The sequence below is a fragment of the Colletotrichum spaethianum genome, assembly GCF_022836535.1.
Source record: "Colletotrichum spaethianum MAFF 239500 DNA, contig44, whole genome shotgun sequence".
Lineage (NCBI taxonomy): Eukaryota > Fungi > Ascomycota > Sordariomycetes > Glomerellales > Glomerellaceae > Colletotrichum > Colletotrichum spaethianum.
This window is the reverse complement of record NW_026054814.1, coordinates 41,339-65,696: the sequence shown is the minus strand read 5'-3', so window position 1 is coordinate 65,696 and position 24,358 is coordinate 41,339. Positions and strand designations below refer to the sequence as shown.

Below are 24,358 nucleotides of genomic sequence, written 5' to 3'. Positions count from 1 at the left end.
GTCCCTGGAAAGCCATCCATCCATCTTGTTGCATCGGTCTTTCCGTTATCGCCGGACAGCTCGTCGGAGGCGAGCACGTTGTGGCAGTCGCGGGGACAATGCAGCAAGGCCATCTTTCTGGGTTTAACCTCGTCATGTCTTATCTGGAGTAGGCCCACGTCGGCGGAGAGCTCATCGTCGCTCGAGAGTGCATCGCGTGTGTCTGCCTCGACCTGCGCCTTGTACTTCATGATGCACCGTTAGTGCCACTGGTTCATCCATTTTGCCCTGCAGTGCAGTTTTGCATCAGCTGCACGGGTGTCTGGGGACTTACCTTACGGGAGGTCACAGCAACTCGACTCTCTTGAACGGCTGCAATCTCGATGGGCAGAGCAAGGTCCAATGCCCGGTAGGTTCCAGGTCTCGGGTCGTGGGGAGGCTCGACGGCTTCTTTAGTATCTCTGGCAAACGACACCACCCGCTTCATTCTGGTGATGGACGTAGCAAGCCCGCCAGTGGTCGACTACTTTGTTGTTTTGATCAACTGGCAGCTTAGGGTGCACAGCGTTGCGGGAGTAGGCAAGCTTGACATCGCGCGGGATGGGGGAACCGCGCAGACGACGATTGAGTCCTCATTGCGATGGAGCGCGCAGAGGGCGGGAAGGAGAGTGTTGCTTGCACTAACAAAGAAGGAAGGAAACGCTGTAAGACAATTGGTTCAAACGTTAGGGTGGTGGGGCAGATGCCGCGGCAGGTGGCAAGGCCCGTGCGCTTCTTGGCAGGCTTCTGTTGAAGTGGGCAATGTGGCTGCGCGCCCGGCGAAAGTGGGGCGGTCCGGGAAAATGACGGATAAACACCATTATTCGAAGGGTCCAGTTTGAGGAATCTTAATTCCATGAGGTACCCGTTGATGTTGACTGGAAATAAGTTTAGGGGCGGTAGTGGCTGGTTCCTGGCTCTATCGTGAGAGTGGATCATAAAGAAAATCCAACCAAAAATAAACTTAAACATACAACACCAGGTATTCGCTGGTCGTCACCGACCCAACTACTAATCCGGCCCTCACTGGCTTATCTATGGGAGAGCGGACGGGATCCCGAGTTTTCCAGTGGGTATGGTCGTATGTGCTGGTAATAGGAGCAAAAGATGATTATCATCCTCTTGCGTAGAGGGTCGACCGCACCGCCCCGATTTATCCAACCCTCTCTAGCTGTGAAATAATATGAATTTTACAAGCTTGGACGGATTTCGGCACCCAAAAATACGCAAAAATCCGATGACACGTGCATTTGGCACTTAGCAAAAAGGGGGCCTAGCAGAAGAGGGGATTCCCCCAAACAGATGATCAGACCCACGAGCAATAGTCACAACAGGGATATCTTATCAATTGACGTACTTCGACAGCTTCTGGGGAAAAACTGCCGACGTTCGTCCACCCAGCAACTCATCACCTGACCTGGCACGGGGTTTCGCTCTTGTTCATCAACAATCAACGTCACGCCAGACACAGCGCGTCACCAACATCATCCATGTGCACCACATCACACCCAAGCCTCGTCCGCCCCCCCCAGTGACCGCAGTCGTGGGGCCGTTCGGATGTCGTCACTTCCTTTTGTCTCTCTGTATCCGTGCTGATCCGGGTCTTTGCCAGAGAGCACTCACCGGAAGCGTCGCCGACCGACGCCGGTTGATTTGTGGACCCCGTAAGACGGAGACGGATGGTGGCCAGCTTTGTAGTAGCAATGCTTGGGCTGCCGGTTACCGTCGGGCACCGCTGCGGCTTCATCTTTGCCAAGTCTCCAGGGTTGAGCGTTGGGATGGTGCTGTGCCGGTTGTCCTAGAGGTCTCTCCGCCCCCGTCTCCGACGACATGGTCTTGGCGCCACTTGTTCAGATTATTCGATACCTAAGCCTTGAACTAGCCATTGTTTGTCCACAAGAAAGGCCAGGCTTCCCCCCCGCTGAGCCCCTTGTCTCTCTGTCCACAGTGTTTAAGCACCTTGTACCCAGGGTCTGCCTCATCGACGTGCTTGAGTAGCCCTTTGGCTTTGTAGGTGAGCGTATGCGCAGCACAGCAACGTTAAGATCTGGCAGCAGCAGCGCCTGCGGTCAACCTACGTGCCAAAGTCAACGAACACCGTGCCATGGTCGCGTAGAGCAATCAATGTTGTGCAGCCAGTATGTAGGCAAAGGTTTTGCCGATAGACCTTTTCTTCCTTTCATTTCCAATCTAGAGAATGAGCATGGTTGTGATCATTGTAGGGACAGATCTCGAGACAATAGAACCATGGCAAGACGCTAACAAGTCTGACTATGGTTCATCCTTCGAGTTACATTTGTTCCTTGGTATGGAAAGTACCCAGTACAGAGAACGGCCAAAGCCACAGCGATGTTCCATCGTATTAGTACCAGGAGATAAACATGGCACCTCTTTGTAATGCCGGTAAACCTCACTCTCTGTTCAAGACTCGCCCACCAGCTCGTCTGCTTCCACAGAGGCCTGCAGAAGCCCCCCACAACCGCAGCCCCGTATTCCCACGGTGTCCTGGGCCCGAGTCCGGGCTGCACGCAGCAGAGGAGTTCGCCCCCCGCGCCGCGTCATCGAGCAGCGTGTCGGTCAGGAGGAAGCTGGCCCGGATGAGGCCCGCTGGCTTCGGCATCTTCGCGCCTCAAGTGGCCCCAGAGAGGCGGCACCCGCACCGTCTCGCCAGTCACCAGGGCCGCATCGTAGACGCTCTCCTCCAGAGCGGTCACCGCGCAGCCAGACCACAAGGCTTCCGCGTTGGTGTGGTTCAGTCCAAGGGGCGTGGGCGCCATACCTGTGTGATCAACCTTGATGTGGCGGAGGCTAAGGATGGTGCCACAGATCTTGTCGGCAGAGAGGTCCATTGGCGGGCAGAGCTGGAGGGCTGGTATATAAACGGTCCGAAAGGTGGCGGGGACAAGTTCGGCGCCCGCGGGCGCGGCGAGGACCAAAAGGAGGCTTGCGATATGAGACGACGCCGGCGACGACGACCGTATGGGTTGGCGAGATTCCATTTTTGCATGCACAGTCGAGAAGCGCGGCTTGAGAGAAAGAGAGAGAGAAGACTTGGCAAGCTTTAGTTGCTTTGTGGTTCCTCCACTTCACCAGGGTGCAGGAAGCTCTCGATCGATAAGCAGTCAGAAAGGCCAAGTCATTAGACGGAGGGGATGATGAGGAGAAACTAGCAGGAGGAAGAGGGAAAGAAGATGGAAGAGCAAGGTCGTCATGGATAGAAAAGTAAGCAAAGAATACGACACGTTATCTTTCGATTGTGACCAGACATAGGCTCGCTCTTTGCTCTTCCAACACCAAAGAGATCGAAACGCGCCCAGGCTAAAGCCACGGGCTGGCCGACGATAGATGAACCTGTTTCAGGACACGGTCTTAAGTGACAAGTCGCGATGCTTGATCATTTTTAAGCACCACACACCTTGAACCTGGTCCAGGCTGGGAGAGGCCATATCGTGGCGTTGATCCTCATACATATGCGGTGCGTTGGCTTCGCTTCAGTCCAAGGTTCCCGAATAGAAGAATGTATGCAACTCCATTTCCCTCTTCCCTCAAAGTGCCGTCACCACCATCACCACCGTCTCACCAGGACAAAACATACTATTAATTATCACTAGAACACCGACAACAATGACCCCCACAAAGAGGACGATGAGAAATACCAGAGATCCATCGTCATGCCCCAGCAGGGCTCCAGGAGCAGGCTGATTAAGAGGCGCGGCGGAAGGCGAGACGGAAAGAGAGGCGAAGACAAGTAGAGTTAAAAATCCCCAACCCATAGGGGCCCATGGGGACCCAGATGAATGGGTTGGGTGAATGGGTCAACCCATGAAATATGTTTTTTGGGTTTTATGTATTTAGGTATTATTATTTTTTTGGGTATAGGTATTAAAAATCCCCATACCTAAATGATAAGATAAGTATAGGTTTATAGGTTGAGAATATTTGCTGTGTTTTCTGCCTATTACGTGACGGATACCCATAATACCCATATCCAGAAAACAGAAATCCCCAATTAGGTATAACCCAAAAACCCATACCCATAATCTTAAAAATAACCCTTAACCCATTTCAACCCATAACCCATATGGGCCCCAAAAGAATCCCCATGGGTCAAATGGGTTAGAACCCAAATGGGTACCCATAGGGATTTTTAACCCTAAAGGCAACCGAAGCATCGCCACCCTGTTACCCTCGGGGGATGGGTTGCATGCCTGCTAGACCAAGGATATCCCTGCAGATCGAATCCGTCTCGCGGGGCATCCTCAGGTCCCGGGCATCGTCGTCGTACGCCAGGTCGCCGACGGCAACAGCAATCGAGCGCATCTCCGACTTGAGCCGAATCTTCGCTTCCAGCAGGCGTAACAGACGCCGCGGCGGCCCGCACATTCATCTGGAGCCGGAACGACGGCTGGGGTGCCCGGAAAATTGTCGGCATTAGTGAGGCTACGTAAAACAGTCGCTGTGCACGCCAATTGTAGTTTCTCGGTCAAAGGACGATGATAGTGGTTGTTGTCATTGATATCCCTTGAATAGAGCAGGGCTTGGACAGCGTAGCGGGCGCTGCTCTTTTTGCATAGGGACACGAACTAGGTGGCTACGCGGTCCAGGTCACGAACCAGGTCAAGGGTGTCTGTGCTGTTAATACACAACGCAGGTAGAGAGGCAACGGGACGGCAATAATACGATGTGTCAGGTACGTTATCTATACCTGTAGTTCCTAGTGGTTTAGCGTCTAGATTTCAAAATGGGCAAGGGGGTAGGAAAGCTTGCGAGGAGGTAAAGGAAGATAAAGCAGGGGGTGAAGGGGGAGAAGACGGAAGAGGAGGAAGAGGAGGAGGAGAGGGGAGAAAAGAAAACTTAGACACGGGCGGCTTCGACAGATCATCTCGCCATGGTTCGCATTGACTAGACGGCTAAGCCGACCGAGAGGAAACTGTCGTTGACGGCCTGTCGAGTCAACAAGGGAGGATTTCGATGAGCATGGCGATATTACAATGCAACAAGGAGTTCGTAGGACAGCGGCTGAGATGGGAGATGGCATGAGGGAAAAGCTAGGAAGCCTGGACGCGTCCCACGGGACGAAGCGAATGTAAATCGATCCAAGTCACGGCAACTGGGATACCAGGAGAGATGTGGCTATATTGCCGGAGGCAGGTGGAAGTGACACTAGACACGCCACGGAATAGTAGGGAGCCTATGCGGCAGCAGCGAATACATTATCCGTCAACGTGGCGATGCTGCTGATGGTGCAAGTAACGGCGAGGAGAGAAACTCACGGGCGCACGTCTTGCACCTCCTGTCTCGGAAGACCAAGATACAGTGAGCGTGGGCCGGCAGGTCAACACTGCTTATATACCCTTGTGACGTACAACCATCTGGCTAGGGGAGTTGTGCTGTTACAACTAGATTATTTTACTCTTATATATTACAAAAAGATATAATACTAGGCTATTAGCTAAGATATACTTAATAATAAATACCTCGGCTTATAATCTAAGCTGTTTTTTATATATAGACTTTATTTTTACTTTACCTAGTACTAGCCTATTTACCCCTTAACCCTTAAGGATACTAGTCTTATTTATATTATATCTATAAGCTAGCTAAATAGCTAATATTACTAAGATTATAAAATACTTAAACTAGTCTTTAATAATCTTAATAAATGCTTTATTAATACGGCTAGAATTAATAAATTAACTTCTTTAGACCTTAATAGATAGGTTTCTTTATATAAAGGTATCTAACTATCTCTTTTTTAAAGGCTAAGTATTTTCTATAGTATTTAAGATACGCTAAATAAATTCCTTAACTTACTAGTATATTAACGTAAACCTAAGGTTAGCCTAGATTTATACCTAGCTAGCTAGCTTAGCCTCTTAACTAATAGAGAGCCTCTAGAGGTCTTTAAATGCTACTGCTCTAGGTTAAGTACCCTTTAATTAGCTCTAGAGTATTAATTGTAGTACTTCTTATTGCTTAGAGGTATTATAAGTAGATACCTTATCTAAGATATTAGTAAGCGCTTAATAGACTTTAAATTCTGTAAACTAGGGCATTAGGCTATAAAGAATAGATGCTAAAAAAATGAGATTATTTAGTGACGAATAGAAAATATTATAATAGTTAGAAGTTAGAGGGCATCTAGAAAATAGGTAGCTAGGTGGCATTTTCTGGTGGCCGAAATGCAGGGGTGGCCGAAAAGTGGGTGCTTTGACTTACCAATACTCATTAAACGGAAATCCCCATTTGGGTATGACCCAAAAACTCAAAAACCCATAACCCTAAAAACCCCATAACCCATGTGGGTACCCAACAAATACGTACTCATGGGTCAAATCGGTTAGAACCCAAATGTGTACCCACGGTGATTTTTATCCCTAAACCAGCCTGCCCCCAGTCAGCCCCGCCGTTCTCTGAATGCTGCTATCATGGGCAAAGTGTCAAGTCGGAAAAATAGCACAAACCAGAATCACGATAGACTCCGATCTTTTAGGAGTCTTATAAAGACATAAACAGATACAACCCATATTTCTAGATTATGCTTATATCGCATTCGTTAACTTCAAGAAAGAAGCTCCTCCCACGCCCTTCCCGTGGCAGGCTATGGTAAAGAAGGATAGGTTGTACTGTGAGGCAGAAAAAAACCGGGAGAGGAAAGCAAAGCGCTGTCACTTGACTATCGGCTTGGACGCTGTAAAGGGGCAAATGCAAATAAACGGGTTCTTGTATATAAGAGAAACTAACAATCTGTAGTAGCTATCCCACCCGATTGGCTTATTATACGCAACCCGTAGCCGCCTCTCCATCAACCCATCTCCAAGACCTGTACTCCCCAAATACAACATTTCAGACATGTTTAGTGTCGTGTAAAAGGATAAAGGGACATAAGAACACTGTTTTATAGTCCCACCAAACCCCAACGTTTCCAAAACTCGTCGTTCTACTGACGTTAAAGCCTGTCTTAATTTGGTAAGATTATGCCATACCTTCTGTCTCAATTCGTTCTCAACGAGGCTGCCATCTGTAGATTTGGTCCAGTCGACTTCAGAATCGAACTCTTCCTGGGGAGATACATGAGATACAACCAAACACGCGGACTGAGTAATAGGACAATTTTCACTCCCGATTGTCATGTCGCCTTGTGCGAATCTCAAGCTAACCCGAATGTCATGCGTATCGAGCTCATCTTGGAAGCCAGGGTTGTAATACACCTTAAATCGATTGATAGGAATCCCACAGCCTAAGACACCATTAAAAACTATCAAAACATGCTAGCATGACTTCGTGTCAGCGCGCGTCTCCTCAACACCAGAGATAACACATGGTAGCAGCCTGGCTTGCAATACATTAATGAGCTCTTGACAGCCATTGAGATGGCTACCCTGGTATGAGACAAGAGCCATGGCCGCTCCATGTGTGCACTGGACGCATTTCCTACGAACATGGCTATCCTGAGTCAGTATGTATCCAGCCACTCGGTATTGGTGATCCCCATCCAGTTCGTCTCCAAGGACTGCCTCACAACCAAACATCGCCGCGAGATCTCCTGTCGTAATGACAAAGGGCTGAGCCCTCACGTTACTTCGTTATCCATACTTGACATGTTAGCATCTGGTTCTAAGAAAGTCTTCCTTTGCTTAGTGGTGTAGTATATTGCCTGTTGTTAAGAACCCTCTAACCATCCACTCAGGTGTGCGTGTATGAACAGCCGTGCGTCTCTTGATGCCCCCACTCTTCGCTCTGTTAAGGTTAGGGCCCGCACTGTTTCCTCGTATGGCTACCACAATGAGCCTTCTACCCGGGGGTGTTAGTCAACGCCGCGCAAAGCTAAACACCCCCTCCGTGAGTAAGGGGTTTTTAGCGCAGCAGACTTGATGACTAAACCCCCTGGGAACGTCTGTCTCCAACTCTCGCTGCAAACCAAAAAGAGAATACCCTACAAATTTCTCTGGTCCCTTGTTTTCGGTGGCCGTGTGATGAAAGAGAACACCATGCCTGCCTGTGTCTTTCTGTTTTGAGGGCATAGTGCCTTTGCTTTTATCACCCCGTGAGTTGGTGAGGCCGCCGCTCCACCAATCATTTCCCTGTTCCAGTGCGATTACTTCAGCAAGTCGAACCACACAGCAGGGGAGCCAGTGGGTCTGGCAGCCAATGAGCCACGCAGGCGGTGTGTGAGTGACACGGAGGGGAAGGTTCAGTTGGAATGGACGGGAGTAGGTTGATGTCCTTTGTGCCTCAGGTTTTCGAGAAGGCTAGGACACGTCTTACAGCGCCGGGTCATAAGTCTGGGCACCCCAAAAAGGATAATCCAATCAACAGCTACAGTAATATGGGGAGACACAGGACTTCTGGTGGTGCACTGTAAAGTGACTCCAAGCTGATGGGTCCTCTTTTTAACTGTTGATTGGATTATCCTTTTTGGTGTGCCCAGACTTATGACCCGGCACTGTAGGTGATGGCTGCACCCATTGGGATCGGCGGCATGCATAAAGTGGACGTTGGCCGTCCCGCCCGTCCCGGCGACGACGCTTTGGCCGTGCAGCGGGCCGTTGAACGCCATCTGTAGGTCTTATTCCTTCTGAGAGAAACAATCCTTGACGCCAGACAACATGGAAGCTCGCCATGTACGGTGCTCCATTAATGCCAACCCGCCAACCCGCGGCCTAAAGTTGCGCCGACTCTCTTTCGCTCAGGCCCCCCCCCTATATAACGCCAACAAATCTGCTATTATAGGGTTTTTTTCTTCAGCTAAGTGCTGCTATGTCTTAAATCCCTTAGGGTCGCGTATAACTAGGCTAGATATAGGTAAGCTGGATATAGGCTAGCCTAGGAGAAAAGGAGTATAGATACTGTGGCCCTGGCTATTAACGTCTATTATCTTTATGCTTTTATCTGAAGATATCTGTATATATAGCTAGAGAAGAATAGTTATAGTAATAATAAATATATATTATTTAGGTTAATAGAGTTATAAATGCCTTTATAAGGCTAGCTTATTATTACCCCTGCTAATAGACACGGGAGGTCTACCACTATATAAGGTAGACCTCCTACAGGGTCATTAAGGGAATCAACTTCTTTCACCTCCATCTTCTAGATCCTATCTTTAGTGAAGCAGGTTCACTATATTGACTATAAGGTCTGTCAGACTACATAATAGATCTGACTGCTCCTCTAAAGGACTTGCCTTACTAGAGGGGTAACAAGTAGTAGCATAACCTTCTACTTTATTCCTTAGCTCTTATTAAGAAACAAATTCGCTGAACGAATCTTGTCTTTTGTTAAGGTAAATAACTAAAAAGTAAACTTTAGCTTAATAAAGGTAATAATATAATAATTTACTTTATATACTATTATATTAATACTAATATTAGGTATAGCTAATAATAAGACTTAAGGGACTAAAGTATTATAGTTAAATCTAGAACCTTATAGATATACTTAAATACCTCTTATTAATTAAGCTAATTATACTATTACTACTATAATAATAGTAGTAAATACTTAGCTAAATAAATTAAAAAGTAAAATTTTTAAATTAACTTTATATTATAAAGTATAATTAACTTATACTTATATTTAAGATATTTATTATATATAGCGTTTTATTAAATAAAAGCTAAATAAACTATTAGTTTATAGTCTCTTAAATAGCTTTTAATAGAACTATACTTAACTATTTATAATATCTTAGTATATTAACCTTAATAATAAATAATATAAGATCCTTTTTTTTAATAATAAAGACTATATTTTACTATTATACCTTTTTAAGTAGAATCTTAAAAGAGAAATTAAGAGGTACTTATAAATAATAAGGTAAATTATTTAGCTTATAAACTAAAATAAGCTCTTTAGAAACAAAGATATAGTTAATAATATATCTTTAATCTTAAAAGACTAAGGTAGTCTAAGTAACTAGCCTAGGACTATTATTATAGCTATAAATTATAAGGTAAACAACTTACTATAAGGATAACACTAAACCCCCTTTTAGCTAAAAGACTTAGCCCTATTACTATTTCTAATAACTAGAGGTATATTAAGATTATTAGAGGACAAAGTAAGGTCTTTACTATATTTAATACCTTTAATTAATATTAACCTTATATAAGAACTAATAGGTAAAACAAAAGATTACTAGACCTTTATTTGCCTAAGTAGTCTCTTGCTAGTAATAACAAAGGAACCCTAGGATACACTAAGGTTAACCTATATAGTCTAGTAAACTAAGACCTTAGACGCTATACTTATATAGCTTATTAGTAAGTTTACTAATATTCTTTATAATATATAATTAAATATATTAATCTTAGTAGTAATAATAATATTATTTTTATAAGTAATTACTTAAGTATAAAGATTAATAGAGTATAAAATCTTTTAGCTTAATATATTATATAATAAATTCCTTAAAAAAGAGGTATTCTTTAATAAAAAATAGGTTTATTACTATAACATAAACCTCTAGATATAGTTAGTTATAATAAAGACTATAATAGAATTTATAAAAAACATTTTATATTAAAGGCTATTTAAACTTTTGTAGAGAGCTATTATTATCTAGTATTAAGAATAACTTTTTATTATTAAGTAAGTTATATTTACTTTTAGTCTTAATAACTAGTTTATAGCTTTAAAGAAAGTCTTTAGTTTATATCTAAGTACTATTAAAGATTAGTTTAATATATACTTATATATAGCTTAGGATAACTTTAATAAGAAACTAATTAAGATTTTTACTATAATAGCTTTTGTTTATACTAAAGCATAAAGAGATATTATTAACTTTTAACTACTTATTTATTTTAAATTAATATTATATTTACGTTTATGCCTACTATGCCTAGAGCTATAAGAAAGTAACATAATTAACGTGTATTTTGTTAAGGCTAAGAAAAAACAATAGGTACTTTAAGATATACTTAAAGAGAAAACAAAGCTAATAACCTACTTTTTAGACCTAGGCCTAGTAGGTTAAAAAGAAGATAATAAAGGAGATAATAAAAGTATATATTATAAAAATAAGGCTAGATATTAACTATATAACTATAAGATATAGTTATAAAGATAATAAGTAAAGCTATAAAAAAGGTAAGAATACTTATAGTAATAAGGATTTAAAAAGGATTATAGTTTACTTTAATACTAAGAATACTTGTTACTAAGTATATAGAATTAGCTATTATACTAACTTATACGCTAAGAGTAATAATTTAGTAACTAGGACTAGTAGTAACCTTTTTCTTATTACCTTTACTAAATATAATAGCTATAGAAACTATATATTAAGAATATAAGTATAGACGTTAATACTTACTAAGTTAAAAGTATAATTTATAAGAATAACCTAGACGCTAAAAAGGTTACTAGTAACCTAATAAGTTAAGGATACTAAATTAAAGATAAAGGTAAGGACAAAAAAGATAATAATAACCCTTTAAAATCAGTAATAAACTTTATTAAATTATACACTATAAAAAATAAACTAACAAGTCTAATATATATAACTCCTCTACTAATAACGCCTTTAGTATTAAAAAAAGCCTTATTTTACTATTAAACGCTAAAAGTAGTAGAAGTATTTATTATATAACCTAAGATTATTTAATTATAAAGACTAACTTATAACTAAATATCCTTAATAACCTAATAGTAGTAATATATATAAGGCTTAGTATTATATTAGACCTAGAAAAAGAAACAATAAAAGTATACCTTAATATAAGGAGTATAGTAACTCTTATAGACTACGCTTAGATTACTACGTTTATATAGAACCTAAAGTAGAATTATAATTACTAGTATACACTAAACAAAGTTAAAGCAAATATCTAAGTTAAAGGAAAAGTCTCTTTTAATTTTTATATCCTTAGTACTATAGCTAATAATTCTATAGATAAATACTTCTATATAAAAGCTAAGGTTATTAACTACTTAGCTCTAAGACTATTGTTAAGCGTACTATTCTATATTAAACACAGAGTTAAGATTAACTTTATACTTTTATAAGTTATTTTCTAATCTATATATAACCTTATAGTACTAGTTTAGATTATATAATAGTTAATACTAGTTAAACGTTAAGTCTAAGCTATATACTAGGTTACTATACTACTAAGTTAAAAAGTCTTTTTTATAGTTAACTTTAATAACCTCTTATTATTATAAACAAAAGAACTATAGGATCCTAAAGACATATACTACTTTTACTCTATAAAACCTAGTATACTAAACGCTATATTATTATAAGATATACTAAAACGCCTTATTATAAGAAACAATAGCCTTAGTACTCTTATTATTTACCTAAAAGAACACTTAAAGACTATTACTAATAGAGAAGTATAAGTTAACGTATACTATGTTAAATAAGCTAAGGTAATATACTTACTATAAGACTTATTAAGGAACCTACTAAGTATCCTTAAACTAGGTAAATAAGTAAGAAGTAATTCCCTAGAAGCTTAACTAATAACAAAGAGACCTAACCTATATATAATTCCTAACTATAAAGTATTAAAACTAGTAAATATTTTATATTAAACGTCTAGCTAAAAAGTCTCTATTACAGTAAGTAGCCTTTAATAAGTAAAAGTATATACTAGAATCCTAGATAAATTTAACGTATAGTAAAATAAGAGTATTATCTTAATAATAGATAAGAACTAAATATAAGTTAACTTAATAAAAGAATAATAAAATCAAAAGACGCTAATATAGCTATACCCCTTAAGGTATATAAATAAGGCTTTTTTTAATAACTATTATAATAAACTTTATAAGGCTAGAAAAATAAGCTAAATAAGATAACTAGCCTTAATTACTTACTTAACTTTTGTTATAAATTACGTAGTAGACAGTAAGCCTAAAGCATAACTAGTTATAAACCTTAGGCTACTTAATAAGGTTACTATACTTAACGTATACCTTTTTCTAGACTAAGACAATATTATTAGTACTATATAAAGTAAATCTAGAATTATAGTCCTAGACGCTATAGGTTTTTTCTATTAATTACCTATCTATTTAGCTTACTAAGACAAAATAGTTATTATCTCTCTTAAAAAGCTTAAGAAGTTCTACGTTATTCTTATAGGCTTTAAGAATATATTTACGTTTATATAAAGATATATAAACTAATTATTCTATAAGTATTAAGAGTTTATAAAAGTATATATTAATAATATTATTATTTTTAGTAATAATAATAAAGATTATACTAAGTATCTTAAGATTATTCTTAAAATTGTTAAAAAAGACTACTTTTACTTATTAGTAAAAAAGTTATTTATAGAATACCTTAGCGTTAAACTCTTTAGTTATATTATTAATAGTAATAGAATTACTTATATAAATAACTATATTATAGTATTTAAGAGAATTAAGTTCTTATTATTAGTAATAGCCTTAGAAACCTACTTAAGTATAATAGGTTAGCTTAAGAAAAGTATTTCTTAGTTTAATATTATATTTACTTTACTATAAAATAAAAAGAAACTTCTTTTTACTAGAATAAGGTTAAAAGGAAAACTTTAAGCTACTTTTAACTAAACTACTTAATAAAAACAGGTATAAAAAGCTATGTTTAAAGGCATTAACGCTAAATACGCTACATTTAATATACTTTAAGATAACTTTTACTACTAAGCTTTTAAATTCTACTATAACCTATATTAAGTCTTCTTTTTTAAGATTAATGCTTATTAAAGTACCTTTAGCCTTTTCATTTTTTAGCTAAATATTAACTAAGACAAGACTAAGATCCTTAGCTATAATATTCCTATTAAGTATATTTATTTTATTCTCTTCTTATCTAGAGTTACCTTAAAGGCTAAAAAGGCCTATAAGGCTATAGAAGTAGAAGTTATAGTAGTTATCTAAGCTGTTTATAAGCTTTATAAAATAGTCTAGTTTAATAGCTTACTAGTTAATATCCTTATAAACTATATAGTAATAATAGGTATAGTAATATATACTTTACTTAAAATAATAAACTTTAATAAAGTTAACTTAAAACTTATAGTAGTAGTAATTTACTTATTATAATTTAAATTTTATATTATTTATATTTTAAATAAACTTAATATTATATTAGATATATTATTATAGTTATTTATATTTAAAGGTAATTACTTTAAGGCTAAAACTAGTATAAAAAATAAATTAATAAATATTATAGTAGTAATATACTATATAAAGAATAAGATAGTTATTAACTAAGGGACTAAGGTTATTATACTAGGAATTATAAACGATTTTAGAAGTAAGCTTAGATAAGAATACTAATAAAACAAAAAATACTAAAAGATTTTATTATAACAATAAATAGTAGCTTAAAAAAACAAGAAATATGTTACTCTTAATATAGCTTAATACAGAGACAAGGTCTTACTATAGGCTATTAACCATAGTCTTTTTTATTATATAGAAATAATAGAATAATAATAACTTTATATCCTAATTAGCTATAAGCAGAAAGTACTATAACTTACCTATAATAATAAACACTACTTTAAGGAAAATAGAATAACTAATAAGCTTAAAGGCCTTTTTATTAAATAAAAGCAGATAAAAGTTTTTAGTTATATTAAATATTATTTTACTTAACGTATATACATAGTAAGTAGCCTATTATAACAAGTAGCCTACCTTTACTTACTCTCTAGCTATTTATATAAGTTAATTAAGTAGTATTATATAAAATTAATTAAAACTACTTATTATTCTCTTCTTTAAAGGTCTCCTATACTACCTAACATGTTTATACGTTATATCTAGTCTTTCTATAATTACTATATTACTAACCACATAATTCACTCCCCTTTATATAAGCCTCCTTTTAATACATATTTTTGCTTTTAGTATTAATAACCCTCTTCTTTACCTAGATTACCTTTACTTTAGCTATATTAAAAGATCCTCTAAGACATAGTTAAGTTTTTTTAGCCCTTTAACGTTTACTTAGTATCTTATTTACTATATAAAGCCTATAGTACTTAGCTTTAATAAAAGCTAGTTTATATACTAATTTACTAATACTTTTAGCTTATAAGTTAACTACTTTATATAAATAAATTAGTAAACTATTTTAATAACTAGTAATCCTTTTTTTAAGTAATATAAAGCTTTATATAGCGTTATATACTATAGTTAGTGTCTTTAGGTCCTAGGAGCTTTAGCTGCTTAGGTATAAGTTAAATAGTGTTAGCGTCTTTAGCTTAAAATCTAGGCAAGAAATAACTACTTCTAGGTTAAAAGGAACAAGGCTAGCTTATTTAAAGCTAGCTTATATGTTTTTTTTACCTATTAAAGTAAAAAAGGTTACCTTAAAAGCAAGAAAGAAGTTATCTTTAGTAATATACGTAATTTATATTTATATTATTTTCTTAATTTCTTTACTATATAACGCTTTTAGTAGACTAAAACAGTTAATATTAAAAGGCTAAAGCTTATATAATAAATAGGAAAGTATATAAAGAGTAATAATACTATATTCTTTATAGTAATTATTAAACTTAGTAGACTTATAGCTATTATAGCTATTAAGGATTAAGAGCTACTTAATACTTTTTATATAAGACTTTATATACTTTTTAAAATACTATAACTAATTTAAGCTAATTTTATTTATAGTTTATTTATTTTTACTAAAGTAAATATACTATTAAGGTAAAAATTAGCTGTTAGTATACTATAAGAAAAAGTATTAGAATAACAGTACTAGCTGGTTATATAATACGCATAACTCAGGGACACACATCATAGCAGAAGGCACAGACTAGATATTTAGCCCTTAGTTATCTATTAAAGGGATCAAAAGTATATTCATACTAAATTAACTTAAGGACGTATAAGATTATATATCTTATATATAAAAGCTAAGTCTTATAGTTAAAAAGATAATTATAGAAAATATATCTTTAGTTTACCTTAACTTTAACCTAAGTATAATTATATAAATAGGTTCTCTTAGAAAAAAAGAATCTATTTAATACTAATTAGTAGTTACTTAGTAATTTATATAATTGTTTTATATAATTATAGATTAGTAAAAGTAAAGAGATAAGACTTAGGCTTTATGGCTAGGTTACTAGGTAGTCTTATACTTTGTGTAAGGTAAGAAATCCTTAGGGATACTTAAGGGGTTATACTAGAAAGTCTCTTGTGCTAAGAAGCTTTAATTCTACCTATTATTACCTACTAAGCTAAACTAGGTAAATAGGATAAAGATGACTTTTATTTTATTATTATATAAGATAAATTTCTATTATTACTTACTAAGCTAAACTAAACAAGAATCTTTATTATACTATATATAGAGTATAAAGTATATACTATAGTACTAAATAAAACTAATTTTAATGTTATATAATATAAAACAACTACTAAACATAATATAGCTTTCTAAGAGGATTTAGAAGATAATTATTAAAGCTAATATAACAATATTAATAGATATCTACTAATATATAAAGAAATAAGTATAAGGAATAAAGTCTTACTATATATATAAAAAAAGACTATAAATCCTAGACGCTAAGGAAATCCAGTTAATATTATATAGGTACTATTTAAAGAAGAAATGATTATGTATATTATATATATTAACATAGAAATACTTTATTTTAAGTAATTAAAGGAAAACCTAATAATATTATTATATAAAGATTTTAATAAATAGTTTACCTTTTAATAAAAAAAAGTCTATTATACGTTTAGGGTAAAGTTTATATAACTTATTAAGCTAAAGGGATTCTGATTACTACTAATAAGAAATATAAATTAATAGCTAATTAAATTCATTAAAGAGATTAAGAAGAAGTTTAATAAGTAAGAAGAACAGCTTTCTACTTATATAGTATTTACACTAAGTTATATAATTATAATAACTTAAATACCTATTTAAAACCTTGAATTAACTTTACCTTAAAATATAGCTGAACTAATAACAGAGCTAATTAAACCCTTATATAATATATAGATAACTTAAATATTAATTGTATAAGAGTAGTTATAATTAGCTTTAGGAAATATGCCTCCTAGAACAAGATTTATATAAGAGGTTAAGAGTTTTTTATAAATCTAAGGTTATATAACACCTTTATATTAAAGAGATAGTATTTATAACCTATTACTAAGACAAATAGTCTAGAATGGATTATATAAGTTAACTATAATCTTAATCTTTTAGAAGGAATAGAGAAAGGACAGGAATTATATAGGTAAGCTGTATAATATTTTGTATAATAAGGTAAAAGTCTTTATTAGTTTTTGTTAACGCCTTAGGATCACTAAAGACTAATACTATATAGTATTTCCTAATATTTTAGCTGATTATATAGAAGAGTTTTATCTCTATTATATTAGACTAATAAGGAAATAGGATAAGATGTATAATATGTTAGAAATGTACTTTAACACTAACATTAACTACACTTTCTATTAAATAGATTAGACAAGTTTATTCTTTGTATAAGTTAGATAAGATAATTTAAATAAGAATCTGATAGATGTATTAGAGATACTCTTAGACAAGATACCCCTTATATAATAGGCACTTAGCCCAGGTTTTCAAAAGAAGATTATACTTTATACATAAGTTACCTAAGCGTATAGAGGTGTACCAGAGCTAAAAACTGCTCTAAGTAATCTTAAAGCATATTACACATATAAGTAATTCTTTTCTAGCCTAAGAGTATTACTATAAGTTACTTTAAACAAGAAGTCTATGTTATATAACATTAACTTTATAGATAGAAGATACTTTAATAATAAGAGTTACTTATAACTATTATATAATAGACTATTAAATAATAAAGGATCTTCTTAATAACCTTAGAAAGGTTAACCTTTATTATAACCTAGGTTTAATTATATAATATCTAAAAAGAAATATTTTGTGTATAAGAAGAAAAGTTATTAGTCTATGAATTATTTAGACAAAGAACATAATTGTATAAAAGACTAATACCTTTAGGTATATAGTATACTTAAATAAGAACTATAAAGAGATTTTGCTTTATACCTTCTTAACTTTAAAAGAAAAAACCTAGTAAATAAATTGTGTAATAAAAAGAAAGAATTTATAAGAGATAAAGAAACATCAGCTTTCTTAATATCTTCTTTATTCTTCTATCACATAATAAAAAAGGATATTTTTTTATTACTAAAGATGTTAAAGGCCTATTAATTCTTGTTATATAATCCTTATATCTTATTATACTAAGGGGAACTATAGGATATAAGAGTAGCAAAGTTCTTTACTATAAAGAAACCTTAAGTCCTTATATACTTATAAGAGAACCCTTATATAGTAATATTTTAAGGACCAGGATTAGTAAACGTATAATTTAAGGCAAGTAACTTAATTACATTAGTTAGTACTATAAAAATAGAGAATTAGCTTGGAAAGGTTATGTATTATATCCTTAATGCTTCTACTCTGTTCCTGTTTTTATTATATAATATAGACAGGTTAGGTATATATTTTAATAATATTAATAATGTGATTATATAGCAGGATAAAAAACCTATCCTAGTTATATAAAAATAAAGTCACTTATTCTTTAACCTTAGTTATATAAAGGCTAGTATATTCTTTATAGAAGAACAACTCTAAAGGCTTTATAAACAATTTAAACATTCTTATATAGACCATCTTTACTACCTCTTAAAAAAGGCTAGGTATTATAATATTAATATTAATATTCTAGAAAAAGTCTAGAAGTTTTATTATTATTATTAATTATATAACTTAGCACTAAAGAGGTTTAAGTTTATACTTAAAGATAAAAGCTACTTTAATTATAAGATAGTTATAAATATTATATAACTAAGAGACAAAAACGCTTTATATATTATTAATATAGAGATAAGCTTCTAAAAAGCTACCTTTCTAAAGTCCTTATTTATATAAAATATATAGAATATACTTTATAAGTACTAGATCAGTATATATATTAGTTTACTAGACTATATTATACATAACCTAAGTATAAACTTTATATTAGTAGAATTTAAAAACTATGCTAATATTATAGGTATATTATATAAAAAAATACTAGTAGAAGCTTACTAAGTAATAAGCAAAATAGAAAGAGCTTATACTTCTCTAAGGTATATATATAATATCTTATATACTAAGCTTAGGTACAACATAAACAAAGAAACCATCCTCTAAATAACTATAAAGGCATTAAACGACATAGCTAGTTTATATAGCATTATACCTACACTACTTGTCTTTAATATATATCTAAGGATTAACAAGGACTTACCTCTATTACCTAAGATTACTTAAAAGGTAGAAGTAATCTAGAAGGTAATGAAAATGCTTTAAAGCATTTATATAGAAGTAGAGATCAATTATATAATCAATACCAGAAATAGCCTTAACCTCTAGAGTATACTATTACTACTAATTTAAAGTAAGGTTCTAGTATAGAGAGAAAATAAGGGATAGACTAAACTATATAAAGTCTAGGCTATAAAAGGCTATATAGTAATAGTTAAGATAATTAATAGTTCTATATAGTTTTATATAACACATATTAAACTATACTATTAAGATATAGTATAGTTAGATTTAAATATTATATAACTTATTCCTTAGAAACAGCTAAATAAGAAAAGAAGACTAAAGAAAAGCTAAAAAAGGGCTATATAATAATTATTATATACTAATTAAGTATTTCTATTTTAAAAAGAAAAAGACTATAAGGAGTTAATAGAAAAGTTATAGCTTAATAATATAATTATAATACTAGGTACTTTATATAAAAAGTTAAACTAAATAGAGATAAATAACCTTATTAACTAAGAAGTCTTTACCTTTATACTATATAATTTAAAAGAGTATAATTATCTCTATATCTATAAGATATAGATAATATAAGAGATTAAGAACTTATTATTTAAGTTATATAAGAAGTTAAGACTTGTTATATAAGGGTATAGGGACTAGGAGAAAGAAGAACTCTTAACCTAAGCACTTATTATTTAATGGATAAGCTAAAGGCTTATACTTATAATTAGACTTACCCTTATATAAGACTATAAATACAAAGGGGAACTTAGAGATATAACCTAAGTATATATATAATTAGATAATTATTTAACTAGGATAATTATTACATAACTACCTAAGGAATTAAAAGATAAATACCCTAAGAACATACTTCTTTATATCTTGAAACCACTATATAGCCTAGTAGAGTTAAGCCTATACTAGTATAAAACCTATTCTAAGTATTACAAGAAAGATCTAAAGATAACAGAGTTAATATATGATTTATGCTTACTATATATAATAAAAGGACTAAATACTTTTAGGATTATAGTTATATAAATAGATAATATACTTAGCTTTACTATACCTGTCTTCTCCTAGAGAGAAGAAGAAGAGCTAAGAAAAAAAGGACTTTATATAAAACTAAAGACTACTTTATTACTTAATAATAAAATTAACTTTAATAAGAGAAAAATTTAATTATATAATAACTATATTACTTTTACTTAAAAAGGCTAAGTAAAGTACTTAAAACTTATTAATCTTAATATATATAATATATATTAGTAGTATGTTTCCTAAAGGATAAAAGGAGTATACCTTATATTTATTTGTTAACTAGAGGTATTATATAACCTATTAACTATAGCCTAAACTAAGGAACTTAATAAGAAGAATATTAAAGCTTTAAATATATAACTTTAGTAGTAAATCAATAACTTTACATAAGGTCTTATATATATTTCTTTTAATCTTTATTATATAAAAATATATATTTTTATAAATAAATTATTTATAAATAACTTAGATCTATTATTATAACTTAGATTTATTATTATACTAGCTAAGGAAATAGCTTATATAATAATAGACTTCTAGATTAAAAAAAACATTATATACTAGAGTTTAATAAAGTATAAGAGAGTTATATAAAGTATACTTATAAGTAAGTTATATAGAATAACTATAGGATTTAATAGTAAGATATCTCTTAGTATAATACTTACTAAGATCCTTTATATATTATAACTTTTAAGGATTCTAGTTATTATCTATTTAGACTTATAATCTTTATATAAGTACCTTATATAACTAGGTATAACAGATAAAAAGAGGCTTATAATTAATATTATAAGTCTATATAAGTTATATAAAAAGAAAGAGATCTTAGAAGTAAGATAGATTAATAGAAAAGATAACCTTATTAATACCTTTACTAAGAAATTACTAAACTTAGTACTTAGATAATTAATTATAATAAATATATTAAGGATTTAAATTAAGGCGTATATTAAAAGATTAAGAGAAAATACTTAATAATTAATTTATATAACCTTATTACTATATATTACTAACTATTTAAAAATAAAGTATAACTTTAAAAAGATATTTAATATACTTAATTACTACTAATTCTAATCTTAATATTAAATTATACCTCTACTATATCTATAACTTTTCTAAATTACTATATTATATAATCTATTTAATTATTATATAAGATTTTAAGGAAAAGAAGTTGTGTAATTACTTCTTGTTAATAACTATAGGGCTAATAGAAGTGCTAAGAAAGTAACTGCCCTTGCTGATGTTCTTGCTAAGCTTGTTGCTAGGCATATAAGGCTTATAAGTATTAGTGACGTTAAGAGCCTTATAGTTACTAAGGCTATTGTTGTTATTATCGTTATTATTATTGCCTAGGTTGTTAGACAAATTAATATCTTGACTGTAGTAGGTGTAGTAAGCGTTATATAACTGCTAGACGCACTTAGCGTAGGCGCTACCCTGAAAGGTGGGAATATAGGTACACTAATAGAAGCACAAAGAGTTAGTAGTTACGCATTTATTGCTACAGGTAATAGCTATATAACTACAAGACTAAACTAAGACTATAAGGAAGTAGCCTTAGTAGCAGATGATACTAGTAATAAACTACTAGACAGAAGTGTTACTAGTAATACAGATCTTAATATTACATAATAGTATATTAATAATAAGATACTTCTTATTCTATAGTTAAGGTTAATATATAAAGATAAAGTGAGAATAAAAGTAATATATATTAATAGCTAGAGCTAGTAGAAGAGCGTAATTATTAATGTTGTTAGTTAGAAGATAAAGCTAATAACTACTAGACATATTAGTATATATACTAATATTACTAAAGATTAAACTACTAGGGGTAGTGAGAGATATGATAGATTAATTATGTAAGGTATTATTAAAGAATTAGTAAAAGGAAATATATAAGAGGAAATCTTATGTATAAGTAGTTATTATTAAAGTTAATTAAGGAAAAAAAAGAAGATTATTATTAATTAATTATATAGGAAAATAATATATATAAAGGGTAAAAAAGAAAAGAAAAAGAGAAAAAAAAAATAAATAAGAAGGGTTTTAAATAGTTAAGGTTATTATATAAAAGAAGAAAGGTATATTAATAGTAGGAGTAGAAGTAAAGTTAACAAGGGAAAAAGGAACTTTATTAACATATAACTTATCTACTTAACTAAGTAAGAAGAAAATAGATAGTTGCTTAGAGTTTTAATATTAGTAATTTATTATATAACATAAGTAGCTTAACTTATAAGGTTATATAATAAGGTTATTAATGTTATAATTAGTGTAACCTAATTAGACACTGTAAGGAGTTATATAATTATAAAAGAAAAGTTATAAGTATTAGAATAATAGTACTAGCTAGTTATATAACATGTATAACTTAAGGACATACATTATAGTAGAGGGTATAAACTAGATATTTAACCCTTAGTTATTTATTAAAGGGATTAAAAGTATATTTATACTGAACTAACTTAGGGATATATAAGATCATATATCTTATATATAAAAGCTAAGTCTTATAGTTAGGAAGATAATCACAGAAAATACATCTTTGGTTCACCTTAACTTTAACCCGAGTATAATCATACAAACAGGTTCTCTTAAGAAGAGAGAATCTATTTAACAAAAAGTAATATTTACTCTTAATGATAATGTACAAAGATAACGCTTAGCTATCTATATATACGCTTTAAATAATAGAAACCTATTTGTAATTACTAGGCTACTTTATATAAGGCCTTTTATAGTAATTAAAGGTTATAATAACCTTTATATATAATAGTATTCTTATTAAGAAGCTTTTTTTATTAAAATTATAGATATTATTATTATAAATTCTATACTTTATAATTATATTTTATATAAAAGTAAACTAAGCCTATATAATTATAAGATTCTTAGCTAATACCTTTTAATAGTTAATTCTATATTAAAAACATATCTTTAGTTATAGTTAACGTTATATAAAGTTTTCTACTTATTAAAGTTTAATATGTGTTATATTATGTTTATTAAAGAAGTAATTAGCTATATCTTATATATTATTAAGTTATAATAGAAATCCTTAATTAATTAGGTTAATAACTTATTTAAGAATTACTATTTCTTTTAGCTTAGTTATCTTTATTAATTTTATATAAGTCTTATAGTATAGTAATTATTTAGCGTATTAATATTAAAGTATTATTCTTAGGATATTATAAATAAAGGCTATTTTTTATATAGATAGTTTTAGGTCTTTTTTAATAGCTTTAATTATAAGGATAATATGACTTTTGTTTAAAGAAGAACTTATTATTATATATAAAGGAATATTAATATAAAATTAAAGTTTAAAGAGAAAAAAGAAAGTAAACTACTTACTATAATAGGCTACTTACTATATATATACGTTATTAAAAATACTAGAAATTAAAAAAAAAAACGCTAAGAGAATTATAACTTATTTTAGTCTATATAACCTCTTTTTATATTATTACTATTAACTTTATTACTAATATACTTAATATACTATTAATAAGTACTTTTTAGTTAATACTAAATTAACCTAAGCTAAACATATTATATATAGTCTTTTATTTATTTAGTAAATAGATACTACTAATTATAAGGCATATAATATATATAGTAATAAATTAAGTAGTAGTTTTAGCTTAGATATTTCTTCTTATAAACTAAGAATTACTATAATAAATTATATCTAACTAAAATCTAAAATTTACTTTTATTATTTAGTAAAACATATTTACTACTTTAAACGTTAAACTTTTCTTTTCTATATTATATTATATATAAACTAATAACATACATACATAGCAAGTAGCCTATTATAACAAGTAACCTACCTCTACTTACCCTCTAGCTATTTATATAAGTTAATTAAGTAGTATTATACAAAATTAATTAAAACTACTTATTATCCTTTTCTTCAAAGGTCTCTTATACTACCTAACATATTTATACGTTATATCTAGTCTTTCTATA

The 24,358-nt window shown here is 32.0% G+C and overlaps 3 protein-coding genes and 1 non-coding gene across 4 annotated transcripts; all 4 read right to left on the bottom strand.

Moving 5' to 3' along the window:
* Positions 1 to 253: 253 nt before the first annotated feature.
* Positions 254 to 466, bottom strand: ColSpa_11231 (uncharacterized protein; the record flags this gene model as incomplete). Its single annotated transcript, XM_049277443.1, has 2 exons — positions 254 to 289; positions 314 to 466. 2 exons carry the CDS (start codon positions 464 to 466, stop codon positions 254 to 256), a joined length of 189 nt encoding a protein of 62 aa, XP_049133400.1.
* A 521-nt stretch (positions 467 to 987) lies between these two features.
* On the bottom strand, positions 988 to 1,103 carry ColSpa_rRNA_046. Its single transcript, XR_007414277.1, has one exon. It is a non-coding gene; the product is annotated as a 5S ribosomal RNA (ribosomal RNA).
* Positions 1,104 to 2,576: 1,473 nt separating this feature from the next.
* ColSpa_11230 (uncharacterized protein) lies at positions 2,577 to 3,017 on the bottom strand (the record flags this gene model as incomplete). The annotated part of the gene is made up of 1 exon (XM_049277442.1): positions 2,577 to 3,017. The coding sequence occupies one exon, from the start codon at positions 3,015 to 3,017 to the stop codon at positions 2,577 to 2,579; it is 441 nt and encodes a 146-aa protein (XP_049133399.1).
* A 1,183-nt stretch (positions 3,018 to 4,200) lies between these two features.
* ColSpa_11229 (uncharacterized protein) lies at positions 4,201 to 4,401 on the bottom strand (the record flags this gene model as incomplete). The annotated part of the gene is made up of 1 exon (XM_049277441.1): positions 4,201 to 4,401. One exon carries the CDS (start codon positions 4,399 to 4,401, stop codon positions 4,201 to 4,203), a length of 201 nt encoding a protein of 66 aa, XP_049133398.1.
* Positions 4,402 to 24,358: the final 19,957 nt, after the last annotated feature.